Consider the following 21,399-nt stretch of genomic DNA (forward strand, 5'->3'; position numbering starts at 1 on the left):
GGAATCGTTTCATCAGACTGGGGCGACGATGGCACGGAAGAGTGGTGCAAATTTCTAGATTTCACTTTATCTTTCACCCGTGAAATAGGATTTCGATTCAAAATAGGCGATGGTGGTAAGTGTGATATAGGATCACCCCAATCGACACTATCCCTACGACCACCCTCTGAAGCTGTCCTGTATTCATCATCCGATGAGAACAATATTGAACGAGGCGTAATTGGAGTGACAGGTGTCATGGGCGACAATGGAACAATAGTTGAATCTGAACTGGGAGCAGAATCTTGCCTCTCTAAGGATAGCACTGGCTTTTCAGGGTACAATTTTTCAGGACAATCATTGGGCGAATCTGGTAAGCCGGCTGTATGTCTTATAGCCGACATCCAATCTGTTCTGAAGCTTGCAGTCACTGCTGATAATACATACTGGCGATTATCCCATGTCTGAAACATTGCAAATCCAAAATGAGATTGGAAAAGTCTATATATGTATGTATATATGTATACTGTTAGAATAATTAGAACTAAATAATAAGCAAAATATTGCATTAAAACTAGATTACAACTATGTCAAGAGTTATAATTATGTATGTAGATATATTCTACATGGTAGATGGTTAATTTAGATTGTATATGATTGATAAATTGAATTGGATGTATGAAATTAACCTTGATTAAGAATCCGTGAGGTCGAGCACCGGGTGCTTCGGTGACGGCAGCTACTCCATTGAGATCTATGACTCCGTCCATAATCCCACAGTCTTCAGCACTAGGATCTCTGTAGTACAACAGTGCTGCACCTCGAAGCACAAACCAATGACGAGCAGAACCAGCAGCAGTGGCTCGCTGGAGCCAACCTTTCCGCATTTTGAGCAGCTCCTCGGCTGGTAGTTCCACACGGGCTGCTGCACCACCGCCTCGTACGCACCCATCTGGGTCGCCACGCATCTGTACACACCAAACCGTTAGCAATATAAAATTACACACAAATTAATTGCATACGATGAATTCGTTAGTTTTATTACATATTTGTCCGGCATGGTGCTGTCGACGTGGTCCGAAGTTACGGCTGGAGTGTCTTCTCTCGTCGGCAACTCGCAAGGTGGATCTCTGCTGATTGCGCTTCTGTCTCGAGGTCTGGTCAACGAAGCTGCAATGTCTTTCAATTTTTCCTCGCGCTTGCAATCCTGTTCGTACTCCTCGAGGAATATGCGATGGTGTACGGACTCGGAGGGATCTGTGAAACGAAAAAGCGTATCATTACAGGCAATTTTTTTTAAATCTGTCCATAAATTGACACTCTTGATTTTCTCCAGGGTGTGTTTAGCATACCCTATAATTAAAGCTTATTTTGGGCGAAGAAAAAAGCGCGCTGTAAATTACGGACAAAATAAACGTATACCCAAACTTGCGGTTGAAAATGTTCTTGTTTTTGAGTTCGATGATGGATACTGCACTGCAGCTTTTTTACAAGTTTAACAACATTCTGACTGCAAGTGAGTCTTTTATTTTATTTTTTTATTGAAAATATTTCACAATCGGCTTTCAAGTGTCTTAAAATAATAATGAAAATATATACAATGTATATTTTCCTCTTTATATTTATTACTGGAATCAGCGAGCTTGCGATTTTAAGATGGCACTTAACAAAGTGGAAGAAAATAAAATGTTTGCACTCCGTTTTACTGCCCTCTGCTGCAGAATGCAATTTGCACCAAATTGTTTCAGTCACACAATGTTGCACTGCTTGCATATTAGCCGAAAAGCACGAATACGCCATTAAATCTCATGTTTTACTTTTTACGTTGCAGTTTAGTACATATCGCTGTTTGGAATACAAGTCTTTACATACGATTGTAACTTGTAAATATATGTATAAGTTCTTTATACAGATACACGCTATAGTGAAAAGAAAATAAATTAATATAAATGCACCGATATAATGTGAATATAAGAATAACGAATGAAAGCTGTCGAAGAGTAAAAATAGCAATTTCAATGCGTAAGCTAGAAACGGTCAAAATGTAAGTGATCGAATCTAGGATTGTGGGCAGATACCGGTACCAGGACATATGCGTGAAAGTTGACCGCTTTGATTACGCGTAAAACTTGGTCAAAAGTAACTCATATTATTCGTAAAAATTATAGGCAAAAAATAATAAACTTTCTATTTTTTTTCCGCGTTGATAAAGTTGAAAAGACCTGTCAAAGTGGAAATTCGTACGTTTGAATTATTTAAAAGCCGGTTGCGCGGGTTATGTATGTGTACGATGGACTGGCGATAATTTCGTATGCAAAATTTACCTCTACACATATGTATACATCCTATACACCCACCTACATATATCAAATAAATCGAAATTTTATCATAAAAATTAAAATATAAATTCTTGATTTATGGCGATAAAAAGCACACGTCGTGGGAATTTTTCGCGTGTCAATTAACACATCATAATCACTTAAGTACAAAAACTACTGCAAACGAATAAAAGCTAAAGCTGGAAAAAAAAATTCCACGAAAAATAGACTGGATACAACATGAATTACAAAATAATACAATGCAAGGAAAAGATGAAATCGCACATCACTATATATATGTACATATGTACCAGTGGCGTGCCGTAGAAATCTCCCTGTTTACATCGCACAGCCTTACTTATCTGTGCGTTAACAGGATATAAGGGGACTCGGTATGACGTCACCTAGTTCCCTTGTATCCTATTCGCGCACACGTAAGTAAAGCTGAGCGACAAAAACAGTGAGATTTCGACGAAACGCCACTGGAATGTACATAAAGATGTAAAAAAAATGATTATTCTAAAATAATATCTGATTTTTCTGTTACTAAAACAAGAAAAGCTTTTTTTTAATAATTTTTCTAAAAAAATAAATATTTAATAAAAAATATAAACTTTTTTATATTCAAAATAATAAAAAAATGCAATTAGAATGAAGCATTTGTAAGGAATCATCAAGTTTGTTTTTGAAAAGGTAAAGGTAACTAGAAGTTACTAATCCAAATTGTAGCCACTTTATTTGAAAAGAATCTCTTATTTATTTCTTACTTGTTCTCTCTTCAGGTCGTTTTGGTATCTTATTTTCTTATAAGAAATATATTTTTGACGTCTTGAAATTATGACCTCTTAGTTGAATGTTTTTGATAAAAATAGGAGGTGAATGGTGGTTTTAGGAGGTGAATCATAAGAAAATTTTAGTGATTTTTTTATACGTTTGTGAACTTCGATTAATCGCCTCTCATTCTCCTCGTCTCCAATGAGGAGAGATTATTTCTTTTCAATCTCAGATCGTATGAAAGTGACTCAAGTTCGGAAGGCAAAATGTGTTCCAATTTTTACATAAATACATACATATATGTATAGAAATATAAACAGAATATTTGGAAACCGGAACTTGGTGAAGTATTTCGAATTCAAAGAATTGACTTTCGAGAAGTCGGATGCTTCCCATTATAAATAAATTGATTTTGAGTTACATTTTTAGTATGAGTTTACATACCTAAATACATATATGTATGTCCATTCGGAGATGGGCATGGTTTGAACTTTACGTAGACAGAGCCAACGTGTCAGTAATGAGCTTTAGCGTCGGCAAAGTGGCGCGACCGCAGATAATCTCAAATATATTGAACGACTTCGATGGGGAGCGATTTAATTAAACATAAATAATTTCGCGCGTATTTTCTCCTGCACTTGCACAAGTGCATAGGCACACACACACAGTGTCGGAACAAGGAGATATGCATACATAATTTTTACAGCGTCGCATGCGCGGTTATGGCCGCACAAAACAAGGTCGTAAACCGCTAGTAAAACCTGTTAAAAACTTTTTTAGAGTTTGCTCGTTATCGCTAGAGCTCGCGACGCGATGCGAATATGCAATTTGCAACGTACCAAAGTCGCTGAATTCACTCGCAATCTCGAACAATTAACACACCGAGCGTTCGGCGATCGATCAACACTGGAGTGATACGATAAGCAATCACATTGCGAAAAAATAAAAGCGATAATATCGATGCACGCCCCTTGAAATGGTTGCACATGGTCAGTTACGAGGATCGTAACACAATTTAGACGTCAATTGTATAACATGAAAAAAAATTATGTGGTTATACCGAAGTGTGTTAAAATTTTATGGCCCAATAACACCACGCAAAGGTCCAGGGTGAATTGGAAAGTGGAAAACTGCATACATACATATGTACAAACACGTATCGAATCTTCAAAATCTTGACTAAGTTTTGTTTGTTATTTAATCTTTTTAAGTTTCCTTGTTTCCTTGTATGTTTATTTTATTTTATTTTTATTTATACCAAGAAGACCTAACAGGTAATCCCAATGCACCTTTCTATACTAGTATTATACAAAGTAAATATCAATTAACATCCAGAGAGACATTTATGGTCAAATTTGTAAATTTGCGGCATTTTATACAATTTAGCGAAATTCGAGATTGCTGAAAACTCGAGATTCTGCGAGAAAATGGACAAGGTTGCTAATTTGTTGGAACTGTTTCAATGAAAATCAGATAAATTGGCAAACTCTGGAATTAAACGATCGAGCTGGAGTCATAAATCCAAGGTCTGGCCAGCAAAAACCAGTGGGATTTGAGCCCGTGATTTGAACCACTCTGCTCAAAGCACTATATGCTAACCATTAGTCTATTCTGCTGGTTATGATAGGTTACCTTAAATCGACACTATGGTTAACACGTGAATTCCAGGCGCCCTCCCACAAAATATTTTAAGGCCCCCCCCCCCCCTTCCATATATTCATATTATTTCCTTACAGCAAAATAACTTTAATTAATAATTCATACCTTTTTTACGTAGAAAAACTTTTTTCTGGACTCATTGGCAAACACGACTTTTTTGTTAAAATTTAATACTAATCATTGCTAATACTTTAAGACGATGTTGTGACATAGTTGACCTTAAGTAATTTTTAATAAGTTTCAACTTGTAAACGAGCGCTCCGTAGTGGCTACAGTTACCGGAAGCGTGAGGAACAAGATGATTTAAATGACGAATTTAAATTATAAAAATTACAAATGAAGAGCTTTGCCAAATTATGAACACGTTGATCTTCTTTATTTTTACAAGGTTTATTTTCTTTTAAGCACGAACGGAAATCAAGTATCTGATCAGGCAATGATTTGTCAAAATCATTGACATATTAGTTGGCTAGAGACATAGCTTCACGATATACATATGTACATATACATATGTAAATCGTCATCTGATAATTGTTTTGCAGGAAAGCGAACTTTGAAACAATGTTTAAATAACGTGATACGAACCTTCATTTGCACTTAGGTTACGTTTAGTGCCGCATTAAAAATTGTTCAAAATTTCTTTTAATGGATCCTGGAATCGTATATCATGACTAAGTTCATCGAAATGCTTTTAAATTCAATTTTGGCTTCAACCCTAATATTGTTGAAATTGTTACGAATCCTTCAAATTTATTTCTAAAATTACTGATCTCGCAATATGCATCAGTTCTCAGTCTAATCATAGACTGAGCACTGATATCATCAGCGTTTTTAGATTGAAGGAACTTTGAAACAAAGTTGATAAACCGAAGACGGTCGATTTGGATTTTTAAAACCACCCAGAACTTGCTAGTAGCGATAGACATACTCGGTATCATCGAAAATATTGAATACATTTTTCGATTCCAGTCGGGATTTGAATCCACGACTTTTATTTAGCTATGTGGTTAGAAGTTGAACTCAAAGACTAGCTATGTATGTACATACATATGTATGTATGTATGTTCTGCAATTGGATCACTAAAAGTTTATTCGATGGTAGTACATATGTAAGTGTATATGTATATCAGACTCATGTATTTGTTTGAATTGAGTCTGCTATAAAAAAGTCAAATAAAAGTAAGTCATTCAAATGCAATAAGCATACTATTTAATACATTGGTTGAAATTGATAGGCGAAAGCTCTAGGATTGATTGAAATCGGCGGAAATGCGTTGATGGAGTATGGGGGTGTGAAAACATGCAGAGAATCGACAAATTGAAACGATCGGAGTGAAGAAACGCACCTCGTCGACACGAGGAGTTGCGACCAGAAATATATCAGTTTTGCCACCGCGACAAAAGGCCAATAAACAGCAATGGCAGCAGCTAAATCAGCATTGGCCATGACGCGAGACCAGGTGCTCGCGCCGGGGAGTTGAAAGAGTTATGGGGCGAGAACACAGCCTAGCCAGTGTGTGCTAAAGTACCAATGTATGTACATATGTATACTTTACCCAGTGGGTAGCGAAAACCGCACCGAAATTCATAAATATGGAATAGCAAATAGTCGACAACCAAGGCCTGAGGTGTGCAGCCTGCAAAGTCGACAAAAATAGTTTCAGAGTTCAAGACCAAGATTCCTCCTATACCACTGCACGAAAAGCAGTGCTTTTTGTAAGATAAAATTGCAAACGTGTATTGCTTGAAAGATTTCTAAATAATTGAGATGGGTTTTTAATGATAAAGACATTCACTCAATTATGTCACAGAACTATTTTGTATATATGTTATATATAGTTCAAGTGTTTCAGTCCGGTTCGTTTATGAACATACTAGTTTGTTCATACACGAACTATTGATTTTAGTTTAAGTGCTAAAAGCCAAAACTTATTTTAAAATAGACTCACCAGGTGTCACATGAAACTTTCAGCTGCCAAACCAGCAACATATGTAGATCAGTGGTCAACATGTAATGCTTTCGATTGTATGGTGACGGATTCTATTCCTGACTTTGTTGCTGGCCAGATCTTGGGCAATGTGACTCCAAGGTCGATTGTTTCCTTTCAGAGTTTGCTAATTTATCTGATTTCATTGGAAACGATTCCAACAAATTGGGAATTCTGTCCAATTACTGGCAAACTTTGAGTTTACAGCATCTCATAATTTGTTGATATTTAAAATGATGCAAAAGTCTCTATGATGTTGCTCTCAAAAATCTCTATTTGTTGATCGATGTTTGTAATTGGTCTTGAATAATACTTATGTACAATGTTGACCATAGATGTCACGTTAATAAAATTAAAATGGGTGTATACCTGTATAAATAAAAAAAAGCTCTTGAGCTATAAAAACCTTTGAGAAGTCCAAACGTCAAGTATATAAATGGGAAATCCTACTGAAGCCACTTTATAACGTTACAATAATTCAAATTTTCGCTAATATTTACTAAAAGTATTACAATCCAAAGTAAGCATATCATACATAGAGGATGGGACAAACGATTAAGAATACGTAAACTTACGTCTAATAGTTTGTCCATGAAAAAATTACCTATACATAGTTCGTTTGTCAATTTGTTGTATAGTTGTCAATTTTGTGTACATTAGAACTGGCCAGATTGGTTCAAATATGAATAAACTAGTATGTTTATGAACGAACAAAATATACACTTGGATTGTAACATACATATGTCATATTAGAATACATACATAGGTGAACAAATGTCCCAAAATCGTTGCCATAATGTGGAATTTATATACATGTACTTATCGATATACATTGGGGGTGGTGGCCTCAATTGAGGGTCTGGAGGTGTAAGCACATTGCAAATGTAGGTGTTTTCAAGGTGCATATGGACATTATAACTGAAAGCCAAGTATAAAAGTAGTGGAGGTTGAAAATAATGACTCATTTTCCTATTCCATATGGATGCACATTTTCCAAATGGAAACATCTTACGTGAGTATTATTTTGACAATATAAAAGCTGTCATAACATTTAATGGTCGTAATCAACAGTAGGTATGTACATAGTTGCTGCTGTTGCCCACTATTACAAAATATTATAACTTTGTTTTGATGTTGCACAAAAAAATAGTGAAGTTGCAGATACAAAAAATAAATCTCATGTGGGTCCATTAGCCAATGTCTTATATCTGAAGTTATTGAGATAAAAGACTAGCATATACTTGTGAATTCTGATAAAATACATATTTAAACGCCACTATCAATAAATCTGACCGAATCACTATCCCGAAAACGCAGATTTAATGAGCAAAAAAAATATGAGAAGAAAAATGTGTATATTAAACTGCCGCTTTTCATGAACGTCAAATTAAAATCATCGATAAGAATCCGCAATGGTAAAACTGCGAACGCATTAATATAATGCGTTGATTAACCCAATTTATGTCCCATTTATTAATTCGAAGGCCAATCTAACGTCGAATGGTTTATCAGATTAGAATTCCGAAAATCTAACCAAACACGTCGATACATACGATTCCAGTTCAGAAAGAAGATCAAAAGGATACATAAATCCTGTTCTGAAAGAATTATAAATATATTATTACGAAGAAAAAAATTACAGTTGCATGGATTCAATAATATGCACATATAATAGCAAAATGTTAAATCAAAGCAGCGCAATCTGATCGTAACATCTCGTAACAAGGTGTCGAACAAGTTTCGCGCAGACGAACGACCGATAAGCAGGAAAGCAGATGCGATTCGTTCTAATTAAACCGCAAAAAAGAAATGCACGGCGAATCGAATATAAAACGAATAAAAAATAAACTAGAACACCGAATCATAGCGATACGGATAGAAGAGCCTCGAAAAACTGGTAAGCGTTTGTAAACGATGTCACATTGTCGCATTAACGAGGCCACACCGTCAGATAAAATTCATAAACGCCCGGGTACACGCTGTATCGCTCCATAAATGTATGAAAATAAATAATATTGAACGTGTACGATCTTGATACGATGAAAGTTACGAGCTTAAAGCAGCTCCGGCGTATTCTAATTTGTTTGATTTATAATGCGTGAAGGTGTCGCCCGAGGACAACGAAATACGTAGGTGACATTCAGATAGTTTCAAATACGATAAATCGTTCAGAATTCAATATAAAAAAATAGTATAACTCTTACACGGAAGCAGTTCTACAAGAAGGATCCAACCCATACGAATAATATTTCTACCACGATTCTTTGACGTACAATAATAATACACAACAGCATATTTTTGCACTTCTGCATATCATCATCATCATCATCTACAGCCGCTCACCATCCACTGCTGGATGCAGGCCTCTCCAACACGCTTCCATTCGTCTCTGTTTTGCGCAACTCTCATCCATCTCACCCCACACATTTTCCTAATTTCGTCTACCCAACTTCCCTGCGATCTTCCTTTTACCCTTTTGCATTCTCTCGGTTACCATTCTAATATTTCTTTTTTCCACCTTTCGCTCTTTCTTCTAGCCACGTAGCCCACCTATTGCCATTTCAATATCTTCACTCTATCCACTATGTATGTATATCCAATACTCTTGCCACACTTTTCACCCAAGTATTCCCTTTCACGTCTTTCCTCATTATGCCAAGTATACAGCGTTCCATACTTCTTTGAGTGTATTGGACTATCATTTACATATCAATGGGCTCAATTCAATTTTGTAAAACTACGCTAATGTACAAATTATAGTGATATGTAGCTCAGTTGATAGTATTGAATTCCTCGGGGTTGAAGCTAATTAAAATTAAATATGTAAGTATTAAACTTCAAATATTATCCACTTTAAATTAAATGCTCACAATTGTAAAGTCAAAGTCAAATTTTATCTGCTTCTCTGTAGAAGATGATTTAAATAGTAATTATTTTATGAAAATAAATGTATTTAAAATACTTTTTTATTAGATAAATACATACATATGTATGTATGTACATATATGTAAGATTATATTTAATAACACTTGTCTTGTTTGGAGTGTGGAGGAAAGGAGAGGAAGAAGAATACTCCTGAATCGCTGGAAAAACCAGATTTGACGACAGCTTGTACTTTATTTATGATTGTAACTACAATTACACAAATTTTGTAAATCATCCTTTATACTTATACTTTATTTCATATAAAAGAAAAGGTACTAAATAAGACCCTTTCTATAATATGTACTACATACCAGAAAATTAATATACCAAGTACAGTCAAACAGTCAACTTGAAATCTGTAGAATATCTAAATAGAAACAGTTCTATTGATGTTCAGGGAACGTTTTCATAAATGCTAATAAGATCACGAGAACTACATAAACACGAAGGGGGTTTAGGTAAGACCAGACACGGAGGTCCAAGTCGAGTTCTAATCAAATTCTCAGACGACCATTAAATAGCAATTAACCCTAACCTTGTCGGCCACTTAACTGCATACTCAATTATCGTAAACAGCGAATCCTCGCGATGTGTCGTGTGTTCGAATTAAGCACGATTATTACTATCGTTCGAAATATCCTTGCGACAAAATTATACATACATATGTATGTATATACATAATAAGATCATGTTACCTTTCGGACCGGTCGACAGGTATATCAGATTTCGAATTATGCGGTGCAAACAAGTCGCGAATTATCCGCGACATGGATGCTCTATTTCACCGACACAAGATAGATAATTAATGGCGTGGTTAATCAATTCCAAGAGAGTGCTCTTAAAAACGATTATAACGAGAGGCGACCTAGGGTATTTTAATGGTGCGGTTGATCGAGTTTTTAAGTTCTTTTGCAGAGGACAGAGTACCAATCAATGTCGAATCCCAAAGATAAAACATTATCAGGTTGAATAGCTCGTGCTGTTTGATGGTCATTATCAAAGGTTGTTTTAAAAAAGCCTATAAAAGAGGCAAAGGCTATCAAATTATATTACATCGATACTTTTTTTCTGATACTTATCATACTTGCATACCCTGAGCGATAGCTCATAATAGTAAACTTGTACATTTATAAATGTATAGATTATAAATTTAAAATCAAATTTAAATAGTGGGTAGGATTGTTTTTCCAATTTGATGGGGAGCCGTTTCAACAATGAAATCAGATAAATTGGCAAATTCTGATAGGATACGATCGACTTGGAGTCACATTGCCCAAGATCTGGCCAGCAACAAAGTCAGGAATAGAATCCAAGATCCAAGTCTGATCAGCAGCACTGCATAATTTCTTCCGAATAAATTATTTTCAATATAGGTTAACCGGGGGACCTCTAGGTGGTTAGCATTAACGCAATCACTGAGTTTCTCTTTGCAACGTTTGCTTTTTTTGTATTTTCATATATGTATGTAGATTATATAAAAAGATAAAATAACTCATGTACTTTTGAGATCCTAACGTAATTTTTTTGTAAAAACATAATTTTAGGATCATATATTTACCTTAAATAGGTTTATAGTTACCACTTGAGAAAAGTATGTTAACTAAATGTCCATTTAAATAGGCATACATATGTAGATACACCTACGCATGTATTTTAATATGTATTTACATTTTTACAAGCCTTTTAAATTGAAAAATAATTGAGTAATAATTAATTTAATCACCTATGTGTAAATAAAACCGCCTTAAATGCTCCATATTTCTATTAATATAAAGTAATCCTCAATAAATTCTTGAAATAGTTGACCATAACTTGTAACTTTGCATGAGCATACTCACCGCTAGAGATCAATGGTGCAAGGAATCGTATAAATTAAACTTGATTTTGTTAAAATGGGAACTGTGTGACTCTCAAACTATAACTGGTAATTTGTCCGACAAAATTTATTACATTTGATAGCATTCACAAGAACAATCAACTCCATTAAATCAATTTGAAGTCGAGTCGTTAACCTTATAGCTTCGATATAACTTCGATTCACGCAATGAATGCCACATGATTAGATAATCCGATTCGATATTTCCATTACACAAGAATCACAAGATCGTATTCAGATTTATGATAACATACGAACAAAATATTTAACGCCTACAAGTCATTCTACATCGAAATACGTTTGGGTACGATCAAAAAGTCAGTGCATACATATGTACATACATATGGCGTAACCCTTTAAAGGCGAGCCCGCTTTATATCAGTAATCGACGTTCGCCAATTAATTTGCGTGCGTATGCGCCGGAGACAAAAAAAAATATAGCAAATTAGCATGAGTTAACTGGTTAACAGCTTTAGCTATGCGCCTGTCATGCGATAGCGAAAATCGATAATTATTATAGCAGCACACACACGCGAACCGAATAAACTAGCCGGTTAACCCTTTCGCCGCGATATACTATTCCCACAATGAACGTCTAATACGCATTCGATAGAACGGACATTTAGTTGGAGGGGTCACACACGTCAAGACCTCATCGTCAGATTGGAATCTGTCGGCTGTGGGTTAAAAATCGCGTACCAATGAGTGGTAATGATCGGCGGCCGTTTTTAATTGCATCGAGTCCTCGGCGATATTAATCGATCGGCGATAAGGTTAACGGCGAGGCGAGAAAGAGTAGACGCGCCGAGGCGTTCAAATTGGCCGGCCGATAATGGGTTGAGTGGAAAAGGATAAATCCTAGGACTCGTTAAAAAGGACGCGAGACTAAAAATCGAGATGGTATCACGCACGCGAGCCTAACACTCTGAACTGTATATATTTTATATAATATAAGAGAAATTCCGAGCTTGCAATTCACACTATCATAGTGCGTGTTGTAAATATTAGAAATCTTTGGTAAGTAAAATGTAAAGTACAACTTTCTTAAACAATATAATGCTTACTTACATATTTTATTACTACATACATATATGTACATAAGTAATGACTTTTTAAAATAGCTTTCCAAATTAGAATGCTCTTGAGGATCGTAAACTACATAAATGAACTTATACATACAATACAAGCTTCACTTTACAACTATCAGCAATATTGTTGATTACATCAAGCATGTGTTAATTGGATTATACAATTCAATAAAAAATATATTACCGTATTCTATAATGAGAGAAAAATTTATCACGAATTTATATGAATATACGGAATTTTTTTATTATTGAAAAAAATGTCATTAATTGAGCCGTTATATTTGAAAGTGGTATATATGTATTTATTAGTATACATGGCTCCAACGAAACGGGACAGGCTATAGCCAAGAGATCCGGCATATATTTGAATATAAGGATATATACATACATATGTACATATATATGTATAACGAATAAAGAATAACCAAAAAAAAAAATTCACATGCAACGCATGTGTTTTGCTATCGAGTGAGGGGAATATTCTTGACAAAATATATAATAACATATGTAATATGTAGTTGTAAGGAGACATTTGGGCGGTTTAAAACATTGTTTATTGCTTGGAGAGCCACAACGAACTGAACTGTTCTGACACATCACATACATGTTACCAAACTCATCATTCATGCCAATTTACTTTTATATCAACAATCATTCTTGATATAAAAGTAAATCCCACCTATATTTACATACATTCAAGTCAATTATCTAGCAAAATATACACTCGATGGAGGGGAGGGGGGAGTTCGATATTGAGTGGGATATTTTAAAATATTTTTAAAACATTTTCTGAATTTCTTCGTATTAAGTTCGCCAAGTTAGAATTTTTTATATGTACATACTTTTGACTGTTTTCGGTTAGTGTGAATTTATTTTCCTATATATTATTTTATTTATAACTTTGTTTTTTATTTATTTTAATATATTTGGAGTTCCTCCTGAAGGCCTTCCCGACCCTAAGGGCTCGCATGTACCGCATACCCCGCGTCCATATAATACGTGTAAACCTACGAATACAAATCATTTACGAATTGTTGGCGATAGTATGTATCTTCATTGGATCTTTCTTTGATTTCTGTTCTTAGTTGCAAAGCTTTGTAGGCCACCTTTCTAGCATTACTGCAAATCACTTTCGATCTTTTTGCTATGACAGCGCTCATTAAATAGGAATTTCATTGAAAAAATATAAATAGATAGGCGATGAAGTTGAAATGGTAACTTCGAGCGTTTGCCGCTTTTCTACACGTATGTAATTGTGGAACTATACATATAAATATGTAGAGCGTCAATGCTCGTGGTGATTTTTTTCGACTGCATCTCGCTAGATGCAAGTGCAAGCGCAACAAGAGCGCACGTAGGAGAAATGATACACATTTTGCGGACAAAAGTGTGTCGCATAGTTTTGCCCGTACTCGGCTCCCATTACGAAAGATGACAATAATGGCAATCATTACGGGAGAATGCGGCCCTGGATGCAGCCCGTTTCACCGACGTTTTCTAATTCCTTAATAAACACGCCGTTATGACGAGTAAGGGACGACCGATCCGATTTCCAATTAATTCCAAACGTGAAAACCGCAATTATGACCGGTGGATGTCTCCTTATACGGCTTTCGAGAGTAAAATTCACACTATCTTGTGGATTATGTATGTATGTATGTATTTATACATGCTACAGCGCGTCTACGGCGTAGTCAGTTCGCAAACTAAACGGCGAATAATTTGCGATTCGCTCCGCACATGTGCGAGGGATCTATCGCATTAAAATCACTTAAAGGTCGGAAAAGGGTATATTTCCAAGTTATTAATCGCACCCTTCAAGAATATTGAATGGGAGGTATGAAAAGTGCCAACCGATAATTCTTAATTCGTTGCGCCTTCTGCGTGTATATTATATTATAAAAGCATGTATGTATGTACTGTATGCAGTAGTTAAGTTCATAATCAAAGTGCAATGTTAGCTTTTATTCAAAAATGATTTTTATTAATGATTTAAAGTTACTTCCTTAATCTTAAAAAAAACGTAGATTTGTATATGTTACAGTCGAAGGGTATTTACAGTTGTAATACCTATGTATATATTCCAACTGGCTTTTTCGGTCATTTATATTAGAATACAATTCAACTAGTAAATTACATCTAAGCCAGCAGCATAGCTCGGACGTTAAGCTTCTGCTTACCGTCAAGAAGGTGCCGGGTTCAATCCCTGAATGAAAATGAATTTTTCAGAGTATGCTGTTGGTCAGACCTGGATTTGTGACTCCAGGTTGATCGTTTCCTATCAGAGCTTGCCAATTTTCTCTGATTTCATTGTTGAAACGGTTCCCGGAAAAAAAAATTGGCTAAAAATCCTTCCTACCTACTATGTCACCACTATTTGAAATTTGATTCATGTACAATAAAAATTTATGTACAATTCATAGATGTCTCGTTAATTTGCGAGTTTTTTCAGTGTCTCGCAATTCAACGACTTAATAAAAATGCTGCATTTGTATTTGTAATTGGCCAGGAAGGCGCATTGGGATTTACCTGTAAGGCCTTCCTGGTATATATGTAAAATAAAAAATAAATAAATAAATAAAAATCTCTTCAAGCGAATATACACTTTCAACAACGTGCGGCAGTTGTAATATAATATAATAATTGCGTTTTGACAGTTCTAATGTTTTTACGAATGCTTTTAAATTCAATAACGCGTTAATATTCAGCAGCGTGGCTCGGTCGTTAAGCTTCTGCTTAACACTGAGAGGCGCCGAGTTCGATCCCCTGAGCTGACCTCGATTGAAAAGAATTTTTCTGAGTATATCTGTAATGCTGCTGGTCAGACCAGGATTTGTGACTCCTGGTTGATCGTTTCCTATCAGAGTTTGCCAATTTTCTCTGATTTCATTGTTGAAACGATTCCCGATTAAAAATTGGCTAAAAATCCTTCCTACCCACTATGTCACCACTATTTGAGTATGATTAATGTAAATATTACAATAAAAATGTATGTACAATTCATAGATGTCTCGTTAATTGTCGAGTTTAAGTCAGTGTCTCGTAATTTAGCGACTTATGTATATAATAAAAAATGCTGTATTGTTTGTAATTTGGCCAGGAAGGCGCATTGGGGTTTACCTGTAATGCCTTCCTGGTATGAAATAAAATAAAATAATAATTAAAATAATATATATGTATATATATATATATATATATATATATATATATATATATATATATATATATATATATATATATATATGATATTTATGTATGGTATGATACTAAAAAAAAAAAAAAAAAAGGTATTATGAATTATGGCAATGAGTATCGTATTACGTTAACTCTAAGAATGTGTTCAAAACAAAAATATGACTTTCCAACTCAATTTACTAGTCGAGTGACGTTTTCAAGAAAACCTAACCTTTCCATCTAACCTGATACCAACTTTAGTTGTATTAGTCAACTTAAATATGTTAGATGGAATATATTCTAACTAGTCAAAATATATTACAACTGAAAATACACTTAAGCTATAACGGCAGTTGGCACCAGATTACATGGAATATATTCCAACTAGTCAAAATGTACTACAACTGGAAGATACCCTTCAACTGTAATATCTAATATATAATTTCGAAAGAGACTTTGTATGTGAGAAAAATTGGTTGGGAATTTCGCAAACAAGTCAAAATTTCTATGACGACGAGTCGATTATTTTTTTCGATTCAAATAAAATTAATAAAAAAACAAATGAATATTTACTATTAGATTCGCCATGTTTAAGCTGTTTATATTACAAATACTGAGCGAAGCCGGGTAAAACAACTAATATTATATAAATTAGACACAAATAGGTATACGTAGGTATAATGGACAGTCAATTTTATTAATTTAAACGATTGAGAACTGTTTTAAAAAGAAATATAGAAGAAAGCGGTGAAACTATAGCGTTAGGTAAGTACTTACTATACCTACACAAACAAGTCAATGAGGAATAGTTCAACATTCAACGTTTAAAAATTGTTTTGACTATGTAAATTAACACCTGTCGGATAAAATCTCAATTGGCATTACCTTTCAATTTTTACGAACGGGATTCTCCCGCCGAGAAAGTTCAAAATCCGAGCAGAATCGGCGATAAAAACGATCCGGCTAAAAAATCACCACAAAAAAGTCGATAAAAATTTATGTTCACTAATGGGGTGTGCCTGAGTGAAAGTTTCTATTTTGAATTCGAGCTGAAATCAATTTTCGTTTTTTTGATTTTGTTTCGCGCTCAGTACCTACACTCGTTACATTGTTTCAACGGTCCATTAGGCGAATCGTTTCACGTTTTGCGTACGATTTCCTCACTCGTACGTAGCACAATACACAGCTCGTTTCCTCGTTTTATCGGCGAGTACAAATGAGAGGCCAAGTTGACCACAAAATCATCATCCTCGACAACGAGCGGATGAGGAGATTCGATCGAGTTTATTGATCACGTAAATTCAGGAAATTTTCGTCGGACGTTGCCTGCGGTTTAAGACTTGCGTAACACTCGATAAGAACGAGTTCTCCACATGCGTAGATTCAAATACGTTTCAAATTTGATTTTTTTCTAATATAATAGTTCATAATTTGACAGCCAGGTATTATTTTATTGAAAAAAATAACAACAAGCTGGTTAGTTAAAAAGTAGCAATTTCTACCATTATAATCAATGATTAATCATCATAGATAAGATTTTGATATTGATTAACAATACCATTCAACATACATACATATGTATATGTAAGTTTTGTTCTCCAGCTTCTAAGTGGTAATATGTAGGTACGTCATGCCCGTCGTTACTGGAACAGTTGGGACCTCTTGTCCTAGTAATTCTGTGTGTGATAGACATCATCATTTGATGGTTGTACCTGTGCTCGCAGTGCTTTATTGGATGGCTCGTATTCCAAAAGCTATCCGACTTCTTAATGAAATCGTTGCTGCCGTGCTGAGTATGATATTTTCTATCTCAATTATTTATCACAGATTATTTTAACCAACATATTTGTCTGGTGGCCTGCGCTCATCATTATTTTCATAATTGGATGTGATGCATGAGTGAATTTTGATATTCTCTATTTTGTTCGGGCTTCATGAGAATGTTTCACGGCTGGTTCTTAGAGTGCATACATACATACATACATATATTGATGCAAGATATTCCCAATTTTTCTCCTTACATTTAACTATTATTTTATGTTTTGTGACTACCTACTTCTATATTGCTTTAACTTTTGTTGCTATTGATTTTTAATGTACTTTGTATACAAATTCATATTGTTCATGTTATATTTTCGACCATTGTGGCGCATTAGGAATTCCTGTAATGCCACAATGGTCCAAACTTTAAATAAATAAATATAATTGATAATTTGGCTGTACTTTTAATGCAAGATCATAAATAGCATTTTAAGTCTGTTTATACATGCATATTTATTTTAAAAGTGAATCGCGATAAGATAAAGTGTGAAAAAGATAAAGTTATAGACGTTTAAACAATTAAAATGTGTCAAAACGAGAGGGTGGCGGAACGTCAAACATTGAGCTACTGACCACTAAACGTCAAGATGACCAAAATATTTGCATTTTTAAACGTGTCTATTACGATTATTTTTCACCATCGAACTGGCCGAATTGATTTAAATATTTATCGTCAACCAAACCGCGAAAAATGGCAAAGTTTCAAAACGATCAGAAGAATGTAGGAATTTCAGCTGAATTGTTTGCGAAGTGAAATATAAAAAAATAAAAGAGGCTTGTAAAAATGTGTTAAATCCAATACGTCACACCAGATTTTACAAATAATGTTTTTTTTTTGCTTCAGTTGCATCACAAGAAAATGAATCGCATCAGATTGATTGATGTCGGCGTGTTGCTTTCATGATCATGACCGACTCACTACTATAAAATCATCAAATTAACAAAATTTGAACCCTACAATAAGCTAGGCGCGTATTACTAAATGATGCCATTAAAAACTATTTTGTACTATATGTAGAAATGGTGACCACGATGAGAAAATGAGACGTCAATCGGAAAATGCAGAAATGCGAGACACACTGACGTCACAGTTTGGTATTGACGCTCGACACAAAAGTAAATATATTGCTGAATACAAATGATGATTACATGGTATCACTCATTGGACAATAGCCAAACGCTTTGAATGTATTTACGTGCAGTATGTTTTCAAAGTATTATTAAAAAAAAAACCATTTGTAACTTATACGACTAGCACTTTACAGTTGTTGATTGTTATATGAGAACTTATTGAAGATGTCTACGTTTGAGAGCTATGGGGTTTATGGTATCGGACGCGTGCCATTCGTATCCAATTTCCCTTTGAAAGAGTATTGAAAACCATGCGCATAGCATGAGAGATATGTTGACAACCTTTTTAATTAATAAAATATGTATTAAATCTCTTGTTTAAATGGTAGGCGACAATATGTTGAAGTTATTGATACACTTTCAATTAAAAAAAATCTATAGTAGCAATCATTTATGCAAGAGAATCATAGTATGATAACAGACACAAGGCACACATCGATTAACATATTACATATACAAATGTATGTTCCATCATTTGCCTGGAACACGGACAAACACGGCGATCATGGACGAACACGTACACATAAGGCACGCACAGACAAATATCACCTGCAGAATTTGATGGAACATCTTGCGTGTCCTTGTTTTTCAATTTGCGTCTTTCGTGTCCAAGTTCGTCTTTGATCGTCTTGCTCGTTCGTGTTCGCTGTTGAGCAAATTGGATGCCCGAATTCGTCCGTATTCGTCGTTCACGTTCGTCTGTACGCGCTTTGCGTGTCCGTTTTTTGCGTGGTTTGGACGCAGCTTTACATACAAGAAGCGAGTTATTAAAGATAGGTTAATTAAAATGAAATTAATGATATGCGCCAAAAATGATTTGTGTATATGTAGTATTAGTATGTTACATTTTATCTTTGGTCCAACAAAAACTTACCAACTCAAACTTGATTGGAATTTAATAGAAATGTCAAACATACCGTCTTGTGGGGTGCCAGCATCCCAAGCAGCTCTTCTCCTATCCCTGGCAGCTCCTCTCCTCGACCTGGCCTTGTCTTCGCTGTTGATCTTGTCCCGGGTAGGAGGCGAAGCTGACGACACCGGTTGATCCGTGTATACTGCACACAAACACACAGACAAACGCAAATTAAAAAATGGCTATAATTACAAATTTAACCGTGGGCGATACTCTGTAATACGATACATTTGCATGAGAATCCCATTCGGCGTTAATTAATTAAATGGTACTGTAACACCACTGACGTTTGAATTGATTAACTCGTTTCTTGTCGGACGCACGGTCGAACGTTACAAAAAAATGTGAGCTTTGAAAGCTGGCGTTGATTTCAATTTGTGGCTGAACGCCCGCTTCAGGTATCGCCTTAATGGCCACTGTCTAAAATGAAAAATGCGACACAGTTCAAAATTAATAATTGATTTCAAAAGGAGGTTGAAAATTTATATACACGTTTGGGCGGTGTTATATGGTTGTCCGTGTTTATGTTTCGTTTACCGTATGATTGTTATGGGACAGGATTTTGGCGAGTATGGGCTACCATCTAAAAATTCCAAATAGCTTAAGTTTCGATAAATGAAAATCTTTACATTCAAATCGATGAAAACATTAGGAATAGAAGCTGTATAGTCTATAAGCTATACATATGTACATATATGTTTTAAAACAAAAATAATATATACCAGAGTCAATACATATGTAATAACACTATCTGATGATTAATACAGATATTACATATAGGCAGAGCCTTAACGATGTTTTTGGCGCCCCTTTAATATTTTTTCATTACATTTAAAGAATTTATTTCATTTAAAAAATACATATTTATTGAAATATTTAAATTAAACATTTAAATATCCCACATTGACAATTTCGCAATAAATATCATATTATAAAAGGAATCAGTGCACTTAAACACAATTAAAATTTCGTGATATTATCATATACCTACATATATATATGTATGTATATCATAAATACCTATATGATATAGGTATATGTAGACACAGTAAGTTAGATGCAGATATATCCGACAGTAAGGTAGAGAAGATGGGATCGGGGAAGACGAGGATCATCAATATGCATATGTGCATCAGTGGTGTGCGGTGATAATATCCCTGTTTATGTCGCACAGCCTTATTTACGTGTGCGCGAGCAGGATACAAGGGGACTCGGTAGTCCCTTTGTATCCTGCTTGAAATTAATCAGGGAGATACTTGAATATTGTGAGAGTATGTTCTCAAGATAATTTGGAAGGAATTAAGGCATCAAGAAGACAAATAAATATAAAAAAAAGAAAAATGAAAAAAAAATCGAGTCCTTTAAATATGTTTTTATCTAGCAATATGTACATATGTATGTATGTAGAAGGTTGATATATGTATGTATAAATGTTAAGAATTTTTAGTACTTATGTACAAAAAATATGAAAATAAGTATCGGCTTGAGGCGACCTGTCTTGACACCGATTGAAAAATTTACACAAATATATAAAAAAATTATAAATCATAATTTGGGATTTTTCTTTCGGAATTTGAATTTTATCAAGATAAAAAGGTCATCTTCAAATGGATATATGTATGTATGTATGTTTATACATACATATCAGTGGCGTTCCCGGTAAATCTATCCGTTTTTAACTTACAGCCTTACTTACGTGCGCGCAAACAGTATACAAGGGAGCTACTGCTATACTGAGAAATACATGTGTATG

The 21,399-nt window shown here is 34.8% G+C and overlaps 1 protein-coding gene across 1 annotated transcript in view; it reads right to left on the reverse strand.

The window, feature by feature from the left end:
- osp (myosin phosphatase Rho interacting protein outspread) overlaps positions 1 to 21,399 on the reverse strand; it is a 256,712-nt gene that overhangs the window by 6,689 nt on the left and 228,624 nt on the right. Inside the window, exons 7-11 of the mRNA XM_077435753.1 lie at positions 19,651 to 19,788; positions 19,283 to 19,477; positions 1,025 to 1,236; positions 669 to 947; positions 28 to 443 (exon numbers count right to left, since the gene is read on the reverse strand). Coding sequence (XP_077291879.1) covers positions 28 to 443; positions 669 to 947; positions 1,025 to 1,236; positions 19,283 to 19,477; positions 19,651 to 19,788 — 1,240 coding nt within the window. The remainder of the gene's footprint in view (positions 1 to 27; positions 444 to 668; positions 948 to 1,024; positions 1,237 to 19,282; positions 19,478 to 19,650; positions 19,789 to 21,399) is intronic.

Source organism: Arctopsyche grandis, chromosome 8 (assembly GCF_051622035.1).
Source record: "Arctopsyche grandis isolate Sample6627 chromosome 8, ASM5162203v2, whole genome shotgun sequence".
Classification (NCBI taxonomy): Eukaryota; Metazoa; Arthropoda; class Insecta; order Trichoptera; family Hydropsychidae; genus Arctopsyche; species Arctopsyche grandis.